General features: G+C 47.8%; 1 protein-coding gene across 1 annotated transcript; it reads left to right on the top strand.

Moving 5' to 3' along the window:
* Nucleotides 1-630: 630 nt before the first annotated feature.
* On the top strand, nucleotides 631-11,005 carry Calm1 (calmodulin 1). Its single transcript, XM_005068410.4, has 6 exons — nucleotides 631-831; nucleotides 3,463-3,493; nucleotides 4,733-4,876; nucleotides 6,806-6,912; nucleotides 7,288-7,423; nucleotides 7,579-11,005. The coding sequence occupies exons 1-6, from the start codon at nucleotides 829-831 to the stop codon at nucleotides 7,605-7,607; spliced, it is 450 nt and encodes a 149-aa protein (XP_005068467.1). The 5' UTR covers nucleotides 631-828; the 3' UTR covers nucleotides 7,608-11,005.
* Nucleotides 11,006-11,328: the final 323 nt, after the last annotated feature.

The raw sequence follows: 11,328 nt of genomic DNA, 5'->3' as shown, positions 1-11,328 counted from the left end.
AACATCTTTAAAATTTTAGTGGAAATGTAGAAACACGAAAACTAGACTGCATGAGCTTGTGAACATGACACAGACTTAGCCACGGTGTCGGGGACAGTTCTCCAAAATGAGAAAATAAAACAACCAACCCATTTCTTCCCCAAGGCCATGCACCTCGTCCTCACACAGTCCCCTCTCTGCAGCTCAGTGTGAGGTTGATCAGTTGATCACCCCCCTTCAGCTCCTCTCCGCGGCTGCCCTCAGCTCTCAATCCTCCTCGGGCACCCAGCGGTCGGTGGGGACCCAGGACTGTGGCTCTGCGACCCTACAGCCGTCAGGAGTGGTGGGAGGGGGACACACAGGTGGAGTGGGGCTAGGAGACTGGCACAGGGCTGGAAGCCCGAGGCGGTCCCCAGGTCTCGCTACGGGGGCATCATTCCATCTCCCCAGGACCCTTACTACAACAGGCCAGCACCCACGCCCGAGTCCGGGACTCCCCAGTGACCCCTGCCCGCGTAAAGGGCCCTCCGCGCCGGGCGCGCCGGAGGGGCGGGGCCTTGCGGTGAGGCCCGGCTGCCGCAGCGCCGCCCTGCGCGAGGCGGTGCTGCCGCGGCGGAGGGATACGGCGCACCGTATATATATCGCGGCACACGGGCTCGCGCTACGGCAGTGGTGCTGGGAGTCTCGTGTTCGTGGTGCCGTTACTCGCAGTCGGGCGGCGGCTGAGGCTCAGCGCAGAGCGCAGGTAGCGCGTTAGCAGCAGTAGCAGCCGCGGAGGCACCTCGGCGGTCAGAGCCCCTGCGCTAGTGCAGCCACCCTCGCCTGCTCCGCTCTTCCTTCGCTCGCACCATGGTAGGTCGGGATCGGCAGTCGCAAGCGTAGCAGCTGCCCAAGCTCTCTTCATAGATTTGTAGTTGACTCTTGGATCTTCCCCTTTTCGTGGCTGAGATCACCCCCCCTCCGCCCCTCTTTGCCGGGTGTTACGCAGCGGCTGCGGTTAAAAAGGATGCATTTCGGGTTTGCATCTCCGCTCTGGCTGCCAGGGCTCCTCCTCTTGAGTTTTGGACGCCTTTGGGGCTGGACTCCATAGTGGGCTGTGCGCGGGCTGGAACCGCTGCCACAGCTGCACCGGGGCCTTCCGCATCCCCCCTCCCCCAGCCCCGCACCCACTGCATCCAGCGCGCCGCACCCGGGCAGCCTGCAGCGCAGCTCCTCGGCCGGGGCCGGCGGGGCGGGGGAACCGGGCGGGGCAGGCCGCGACGTCCCGATAGCCAGTCCCCAGCCGTGGAGAATGAATGGGCCGGGGCGAGCCGGTTGGGACACAGGGCTTGGGCCGTGGGCCCTGGGGTGTCCTCAGCCACCTTCAGTCTAATTGGGCACCCTTCCTCGGCTGCGGTCCCCTCCTTCCTCCCGGGGGGCGCGGCGCGGGCGTGAGCTGGGAAGGAAGGAGCCGGGGAAGGGTGGGGTTGGGGGCAGGAAGGCGAAGGCTGGGGGGCGGAGAGGGCGGAAGCGGCCGCCCTACACCCGGGCGGGGCCCTGCGGGGTGGCCGCGCGCGTGGCCGGGCCGTGCAACCTCGGCCCCCACCTCCTGGCGCGGTGCTAGGCGGGCGCGATCGCCCGCGTCCACGGGGAGGCCCCTTCCCGCGGGAGGCGCTCGGCTCGCGCTAATTGGGGCGGCGGGGCGGGGGAGGAGAGAGTTGGCGCGCGCCACGGTTTCCATTAGAGACGCAAAGTTTCTGCTAGGGAGGAGGCGGCGGCAGGCTCAGTGCCTAGGGGAGCAGGAGCGGTGGGAGGTGCCGGGGATAGGCAGCACCCCCACCCTGGGTCCCCCTTTGGGCCTGCACCCCGGTCCGGCCCCTAGTCCGGTGTGGCCCTTGTTCACGCCACTCTCTAGGTGTCAGGGAGATGCCCATCTCCACGTTTCTGCTTTCTCTACAGTCTCTGGACTGTGCGGTTGGCCGGGTGCGTGTGCCATAGCCCCCTTCTCCCTCGCCAGGCAGAGCTGACATCACCAGCGGCACTTTCTGTCCTGGCGGGGCTGCTAGATCGTTCCCGGCAGGGTTCTGGAACGCCTTTGACCCGAGGCCAGAATGACTTGAGGGTGGGGGGAGCTGTTGTCCTGAAGGTAGATGCACTTGATAGGCCTTTAGTCAGAATTTTTCGAGGAGGTGGAACTCTTCTCCCTGGTGAGCTGACAGTTTTCTCCTACGAGGTGTGGCAGTGCTTCCTGTCGTACAAGACTGACATGGCTGGGCATTACATAAATCCTCATGCCTCCTAAAAGTAGCTTTCCAGTAATGGATAGGAGGGAAGACACATTTAAAAAATAAAAGTAGAAAGTTCTTCCTCACTCAAGTCAATATACAAGGTGAGTTTCCACAGAAAAGAATGAACTCCAGTGCCATCGGGTTTCTCTTGGAGTTTATTTAGTAACTGGCTTCATTAAAATAAAAATAAATATCCTCCTCAAGATCTTGAGTTCCCCTGGCTGGAGGCACAGATTCTGGGGTGCAGAGACTTAAATAGTGCAAGTGAAAACTATCTTTGTGGCCATTTAGTGCATGGAAATACTGAATGTTGACATAAGCAGCTTTTCTGTTAGTCTTAAGATGGGTAGTGTTAATACCAGGAGATGATAGTAATTACTCCTGTACACGAGGAAAGGGCTATCATATCGCCTCATAAGTGTATTGTTTTCTGTGTACTTCGATTTTTGCAGTTTTGTAATAGTCGTAAGATTCAGTTTTTTCTTAACTTCCCAATCACAGGATAATTTGACCAGAGGCATTAATCATTGTAAATGGTAGGCTTTTAGCAAATAACTGTCTAATTTAAATGATTGGAAAGCATTCATTTCATAGAAATGAGACGGGTGGGTAACCCATTACTGTATTTTTTTCACTTAATTGTTTCTCATAAAATGGGTATAAAAGCCTGTTAATCCACCCCAATACCATTATGTAACGCCAGTGTGGAGATTTTGGAGTGCCCAAAGCTATGCTATGCGCAAGGTGCACTAAAAGCCTGCCCCAGGACAGGATCCTGGTCCTGGCTGCCTGTCAGTGGCATTGGGTTGGGTCTCTTGGATGGAACCAGCGACTGCAGTGTTTATGGCGCAGTAGGTGGCGCTCTTCCTTCTCTGCCTGCTGCTGTTGCTGCGGCAGCTGGCGCTGTAGGTACTTTGACCACTAGAGGCGCCATATCCCGCATTATGACTGACTGGTTGGATTGCAGCGCATACTGCAAGCCCTAGGCCAAAGAAATGAAGCCAGCAGATGCTGTCACTTCTTTGTTACCCTTTATTGTTAAGTGAGCCTAAACAGTTTTCCTTTATTGTAGAAAATTTCACTAAATGGCAGTGCTAATGATTTTGAAATATTTTTTGACTATTAATTTGAAGAAAAATCCCACAATTTTAAAGTATACTTAGGAAAGCTAGATTACTGTCTAGATTGAATTATGACCATTTCTTTCTCCATGTAGGCAGATCAGCTGACTGAAGAACAGATTGCTGGTAAGTTGAAGACTGGGGAGGCCCCAGGAAACTGGAACTAGGCTCCGACTTGGTTTTGTGTCTCCTCTGCTGTCCCTTCTCTACTCTCTGCTTGATTTTTCTAAGGGTTCTTGAACAGAAACAGTGAGGACAAATGTTTTAGAGATAATGTGGAGTGCACCCTGCCTGCCTGGCACACTTTGTGCACAGCTGTGCGGAGAATAAGATCCACTGACCCTGCTCCAGGGTTTTTAGGCCACAGATCTCTCAGTAGTTAGTAGGAAAGCTTTTGCCCGCTATACTAAAATACATGGAAATGGGTAAATTCAGTGCTGTAATACTTGGGGAAATGAGTCACATTAATTTAGTATTTACTCTTTGGGCTGGGGTGGGGGAGGTGTCAGGTGTTTTTTGTCTTGTGTTGTTTTGGGGTGAGGTCTCCCCTTGTAAATCTTGCTCTCCTGGAACTTGCTGTATAGACTCACAGAGGGCTTCTACAGTTGCCTGCAGAGTGCCACCGTGCCCAGAAACTTCACCTTTTTAATGTTTCTATCGTAATGTTTTAAGGTGGTTTCTGGGGAGATGGCTCAGTGGGGGAAGAACACTTAGTTGCTCTTGCAGAGGGCTCAAGTTAGGTTCCCAGGACCCACGTGGTAATTTACAATGATCTATAACTCCAGTTCCAAGAGGTCCAGTGCCGTCCTCTGATCTCTGCAAACATCAGGTGTGAACATGGTGCACATGTATATATGCAGGCAAACACTCATACACATAAAATACATCTTTTTTTTTTAAGTTTCTTTTTAGGAAACCTGGAATTCTGAAAAATATCTTGAATGTGACAAAGAAGGTGCTGACTTCCTGGGAATGAACCTTTTCAGTACCCATGTTGCTATGAAACAAGGGTTCATTCTGGCTATAAAAGGGGTGACATGAAAGGACTTTCTTTGAAGGGACTTTAACTGGTAAATCAGCAGTCTCAGATTGCACTTGACGACCAATTTAAGTATGTTCAGGCTAGCTTTAAAAAAAAAAAAGGATATTGTGGCTTTATTGAACTGGTTACCAGGACAGTGTTTGCTTTCTGGGCTACTGTGTGTTGCCAGACCCACAGGCCTATTGTGGTTATTATTTCACGAGATAAAGGCCAGGTGGTTTCTGATAACTTGGACAGCTTGTTTTGGCAAGCCCCAGGGAAGTGTGTGTCACAACAGTGTTGGGTGAAAACATTGATTCTAAAGAGTAAACGTCTCTTTTCAGAATTCAAGGAAGCTTTCTCCCTATTCGATAAAGATGGTGATGGGACCATCACAACAAAGGAACTTGGGACTGTCATGAGGTCCCTGGGTCAGAACCCAACAGAAGCTGAATTACAGGATATGATCAACGAAGTGGATGCTGACGGTAAGGGCTTTGGAGCTGAATGAGCACCAGTGTTGTGTGATTCAAGCGCAGGCTTGTTACAGAGTGCTCTTAGAGCCCTAGAACACAGCAAACGTGCAGGGTTCCTTTCTCTGCTTGCCTCCCAGCCTCCTGACATTCAAATGAGATTGTGGGCTTGCTGCTCTGGTCACTACTCTGCGGTTGTCTAGAGTGTTTCCTGGATCGGATCACTATTGTTTCTTTCTGCTTACTGGAACCTACAGCTACATTCTTTGATCAGCTGGCCCCTGAGGCTGCACCAGCTCCTGTGGGGGAAGTAGAAAGGAGTAGCAGAGAGCCTGCTTTTTAAAGAAGCTGTTGTTTCTAAGAGGAGGCAGAACCCCTGAGGGCAGTGGGTGAGGGGGCACCTGTGGACGTTAGCTGGGCACTGAGTGGTGTCTGAAGACCCCATTTGTGGAATCTAAGAGAAGGGAAGGCTCAGGGCCAGAAGAGCCAGCAGCTCCCCATAGTAGTCCTCTGTGCATCCTCTAGAGGACAACGGCAGGCAGCAGAGCTTTTATTACCCCTATTGTCAGTGGACTGGTTTGGAGGCACTCTCTCCCCTCATTGAACAGTCCCATACATCCAGGAATACGTGTCCTAAGACTATAGGTGACAATTTCAAAGGAGCTAAGAAGGCAGAGCTGAGTCTAAGCTGTTTTGTAGATGGCTGCTGTGAGAGGAGCCATTAGAAAAATAGGGCACCATAGGGTGTTGTGGTAGATAGACTTGGTTTTCTGTGCCCACTGACATACTGCTGAAGATTATTCTCCTCCTCAGTGCTGCTTTAGGAAAAGCAGTCAATGGTTCTGCCTAGTTGATGGACCATATGGGAGCATGGGTTGGGCCTTTCCTGTTTTATGTAAATCCTGGGAAGCCAGGCTTGGTAGGGAGAGTATATTTGACTGTCAGATTGTATGAAACACATTGGGGGAAGTAGTTTGAAGCCTTGTTTTGATGCCTAAGGCTATCTCCAGATGCTTAAGATAGCACTTACTTGTTTCTTTTGTCTTACATAAATATCTTCAAAGACTCTAGGGATTTTGATGTTGTATTCCCTTACATTGTTATGCATGTGGGGATTGAACCCAGGGCACTAAGCCATTCATCCCCACAAGCCTCAGGTTACTTGTTTTAAATGGTAACTACCTTTTTTTTTTATAATTTTATTTCCATTTAATTCAAAGTAGTGTTAATCTGGGGTTTGTCTTTGGGAATCGTTTGGAATGTTGGCTGTTGAGTGGATTCCTTTGACCGGTTTCCTGACCATAATGATCTTAAGTTGAAAATAGTTTCTAAGCTTTTCCTTTCTTTGAAAATGAAGATGCTGAATTGGGGTTTGGGAGTAAGAGTGTGTGCTTGGCATATGAGAGGCCCTGGGGTCAATTCTCAGGACCAAAACAAAACCAAAAAGCCAAATTGGATAGGATCATGGGTAGACCGCCTATAGAGTAGAGTTGGACTTGCATCTGGGAGAAGACTTGGGAGACTGGCCAGGGTGTTGTAGGCTGTTTACTTGCTCTCATTTTCTTTTTTTTCCCCTAAAGCATTTTGTACATCTCCAGGACAGTACTAGTTAGGCCTGAATGTTCTCCCTGAAAGCAATTGCATGCTTCCTTTTCCTTTGAACTGTCTAGTCAACTTTCATGATCGTGAATCAAGAGGTGCGGCTTCCTTTGCACCTGTAAATGCCGTGTTGGGCATTGCCTAGTAGCCGGAGTCATGTAACATTGCTCTGTGGGGTATTTGAACATTTTGGCTACAGAAGATTGACTTAAGAATTTTAGTTTTCACTTAAATCCTACTGAATGCATCTTCCTGGGCATCTGGTACAGTGTTATAAGATTATTACTACTCAGAAGTGTTGTGTGATGCTTACCTTAAATGAACATTTTCTTTTTTTCACTAAAGGGAATGGCACCATTGACTTCCCAGAGTTCTTGACCATGATGGCTAGAAAAATGAAAGATACAGATAGCGAGGAAGAAATCCGCGAGGCATTCCGAGTTTTTGACAAGGTAATCTTGCACACTTGGGGAGCTACATAACATGGCCCTCTGTGCTGTCACTGCTGAAAGTTGTAACTGTTGGCTAGTTACAATTAGCCTGAGTGTCTGTGCCTCTCATTTGACTCCTCTTAGCGACTGTATTGACTTGGCTGAGGTGAAGCCCAGCAGAGAGAAATACTGAATCAGTGCTGCCTTTGTTATGTTTGGTGTCTGTCTGCTTTTGAAAAACCCTCTGTGTATTCTCTTCTGGGTTTGATGACTGGTGGGAACTGGGGATGGGGGAGATGTTGATGAGAGCAGAGTTGGAAGTTGAGTTAGAGAGCTGCTTGCTCTCCCAGTACCTCTGTCTGCCCTTACCTTGTAATAACTTCTGCCTGTTGACAGGATGGGAATGGCTACATCAGCGCAGCAGAACTGCGCCACGTCATGACAAACTTAGGAGAAAAACTAACAGATGAAGAAGTAGATGAAATGATCAGAGAAGCAGATATTGATGGAGATGGACAAGTCAACTATGAAGGTAAAATCTAAATTTCTTGAGCCTGGTTTTCAGTAGCCTTCAGGTCTGTACACATCAAGTTAACGATTGCTGTGGACAGCCACCAGTTTCTTGTACACAGTAGATGTGTCCATTGCAGCTTCTTTTGAAGATAAACTTTATATTTGTCTTTTCAGAATTCGTACAGATGATGACTGCAAAATGAAGACCCACTTTCAACTACTTTTCCCTCTAGAAGAATCAAATTGAAATCTTTTACTTACCTCTTACAAAAAAAAAGAAAAAAGAAAAAAGTTCATTTATTCATTCTGTTTCTATCTAGCAAAACTGAATGTCAAACGTACCTTCTGTCCACACACAAAATCTGCATGTATTGGTTGGTGGTCCTGTCCCCTAAAGATCAAGCCCCCACATCAGTTTTACAGTATAAATACTCGTACTACCTTCTAAGGAAGCACCTAGTGGACTCCTTAAAGTTCCATTTGCTAATGATTAATACACTGTTTGGGCTGGCCAGTTTCTCATGCATGCAGCTTGACGATTGAGCACAGTCAGGCCTTTGTATTAAAACCAAAACACAGAAAAAACAAATTCAAAACCTCAGATGGGTTCTACAATTTGTTGGGATAAAATTGTCAGTAGACAGTTTACTGCAAACAAACATTTAAAATTGGTTTACCTCGGGATGATGTGCAGAAAATGGGTGAAGGCTAAACTTGGAGACACAGCCCCAGAAGTACTTCAAGTGCTCCAACCCCATGGTGACAATGACACCCTGGTGGCCTGCCCGAGTATGAAGGTTTAGTGCTGTGTGCATTGTACTAGAGTGAAATGAACATCAAGGCTGCCACCAAATCACACAAATTTTTAATAAGAAATGTTTACCAAGGGAGCATCTTTGGACTCTCTGTTTTAAAAAACCTTGCAAACCATGACTCGGAGCCAACAGAGTAGGCTGTGGCTGTGGACTTGAGCACAACCATTGACATTGCTGTTCAGGAAATTATAATTTACATCCATTCCAAGTTGTAAATGCTAGTCTTTTATTTTTTTTTTCCAATAAAAAGACCATTAACTTAAAAGTGGTGTTAAATGCTTTGTAAAGCTGAGATCTGAAGGGGGACAAGGACGAGGCAGTTGGAGGGGAGGCCAGCATAATATAAACATGCCCATCTTCCAGTGTAAGCTGGGTTTCCCTCCCAAGTTCCCTAGCATCAACTGGTGAAACTGGGCAGACACGGACTGCTTTGTCATCTGTAGTCATGAGAGTGTTTTCTGTCCGTGTGTGCACTCATGCTCACACTCCAATTCCGGTCACTTGAGCTTTTCAGGCAGAGGAGAACTTAGTGAGGGAACAGCCTCTTCCAAGCGTGTGTTTAGTTCTCAGCTGTGTTGCTGCTGACCCTATGAGGCCATCTGTGAGGAGACACGATTAGTGTCTGTATCATGATCTTCACTGTTTGTGGAAGCAGTATCCAGTCAGAGACTACCAGTCACCTTGATTCAGTTTTCAATGTATGATACCCTTTAGCCTCTCCACTTACTTAAAAATTTAGTTGACTTTTTTCTTCCTGTAAGTAGAACTAATGCTTAAGCCTCTGGCTTGAAAGAAAAACAAACCCAAAAAGCAAAACTATAGCTCAGAGTGAATTTTGTGTCTAATTACAGACCTATAACCAAAATTGAAAACATGCTGATACTTAGAACCTGCTCCCCCCCCCAACTTAGAAGTGTGTTGCATTTAGTACAGAGCTCATTTTTGAAAAAGGGCCTCCTACATTTTTCAGGGTGTTAACTGGTTGTATCTGATTAGCAGGGAGCTTTGGCTTCGAGTGTGGGGGTGGAGTGGGGGTGGTAGGGAACAGGCAGGCTTCTAGTAAGCACCGAGAAGCCCTTGGCAGCCAGATGGGTGCATTCAGGGCTAACATGTAGACCCTTGGCTTCTCCAACTCTCCTACTCCCTGCCTCTCTGGCGCTTTGCAGCTCCTTAGCATTTGGGTTTTTTTTCTGCCAGAGGGGTGGGTCAGAGCTGTGGAGAGGAAGGCATTGCTTGTGTGCTGCTGCTGGCCCTCGGACTGCATGGTAGGCAGACAGGTTGATGAGTTGTAAGTTGACTTTAATTTCCGAATCGTTAGGTATCCCTAAGAATACCTTGGGGGTTCCCTTCTGGTAAGAGCACTGAAGGTCTCTGCTATGAAGAAGTGAATGGCAGTGGCTATGTCTTGTAAGGGGATTGAACTGCCCAGCTGTGGACCCAGCCTCAGGCTTGTGGTCTAAGCCCTTGGTAGTTTCAAAGGGAGTCGGAGGTGACTGACTTTAAAAACTTACCTCCTATCTTTTACCTTTTACCAAGTCTTTGTAGAAGCTGGGTAGACTCCACTATAGCAGCCCCATAGCCTGCCCCAAAAGGCTACCTTTGAACCAGGATTCTTGTGTGGTCAGCAATCCTACATGGGAATCAGAAACCCTAACCCCCAGGGAACGTGAAGCCGACAGGTTTGGAGCTGCCCTACCTCCTCAGCCCTTTCTTCTGACACCTTGGAGCACAACTAGCCCAGGGCTTGGCGTTAGCAGTCTGAGTTTGTGAGGGGGAAAGAGCAGGGTGTCAAGGCAGTACCCCTGGAGTCAGACAGCACTTTTCTGTGAACGCCCTCACTTAAGAACTCTATAAATATATACATATATTTATATATATATATATGTATAAAGTGACTAGTTAGCTGGCATCCTGCTTTAGCCTGAGACTTGCCCTAAGAAACTGCCGAGTCTTTGGCGCACCTTCAGAGCTGTCTTCTCCGTCTGTTCGGGGGACTGTTGAGCAAGGCAAACAACTTGATAGTTCAGGTGAGCTTTAATGCACTGTTGCCAGGGAAGGTTTTCTGATTTTCTTTTCGACAAATTTTTGCACACTTTAATTGGTGTCTTTGAGCAACTTAAACACATTGAAGATGAGCTGTTGTACATAGTTTTATATTCTCTTTATAAATGCATGTCCAACTTGTAACCATATTGTAATGAGTGGCTGTCCAGTAGGCCTAGCGTTACTATCACACAAGAGGGATAGCATCTATCATTCACCCCTCAGCATCCTGGGAACTTCTTCTTGAACAAAGAATAAATTTGGACAAGTTGACTATTATCTTAGCCATTAGAATTATTTATTGTGTGTCCTAAACATTACTTTTCTTTGGCAGCAACCAGATTTATACTGTTGTGTCTTAACTGACCCCCTCAGCTGGCAATTGCCTACTTTTTTTTTTTTTAAATAACCCTTGAAGTTGTCCTGTAGGAGACAAATTCTTGGCTACGTATCCCTTTGAGTAAGAAGGTAGGGATGTGTGTTCTTCCCCTAGACCTACTACAATGTTCATTAAACACTTATAGCAAGGATGGTGGTGGTCCTTCTGTTCCTGAAGTCTCCCTTCACTGTGGCTGTTTGAAAAAGAGATGTACTTGAACGTTCTGTAAATCTTGAGATAAACTGTTTTGGAGATTTAACCACCTCTCTGATGGGGGACCAACTCTATGGAAATTGTAAATAAGTTTTATTTATAAACCTGGCACTGTATTCAATAAACACTTCTGCAGCCTTTCATCTCTTAACTGTGAACTGTGTAGGTTTTTAGCTCTCATAGCTTCCAGTCCCCATACAAGACAGACCTTCCTGCCCTCAAGATCCCCCTGGACCTTCAGGAGGTGAGCATCTGGGAAAAAGACATTTTAAATGAAGCTTTTAGGTGGTAGGTGGAGGTGTAGCTCAGTTGGTAGAGTACTTGTGGAACACCTTGAAGCTGTGGGTGTAATTCTTAGCTCCAAGTGTCTCAGCTAGGTACATGACCTACACCTGTAATCCCGGGGAAGGTAGAGGCAGAAGGATCAGAAAGTCAGGGTCATCCACAGCTCCATAGTGCTGTTGAGGCTCCTAT

Source organism: Mesocricetus auratus, unplaced genomic scaffold, assembly GCF_017639785.1.
Source record: "Mesocricetus auratus isolate SY011 unplaced genomic scaffold, BCM_Maur_2.0 Super-Scaffold_15014, whole genome shotgun sequence".
Taxonomy (NCBI): Eukaryota; Metazoa; Chordata; class Mammalia; order Rodentia; family Cricetidae; genus Mesocricetus; species Mesocricetus auratus.
Note: the sequence above shows the minus strand (reverse complement) of the source record. Positions and strands in the feature narration are given on the sequence as shown.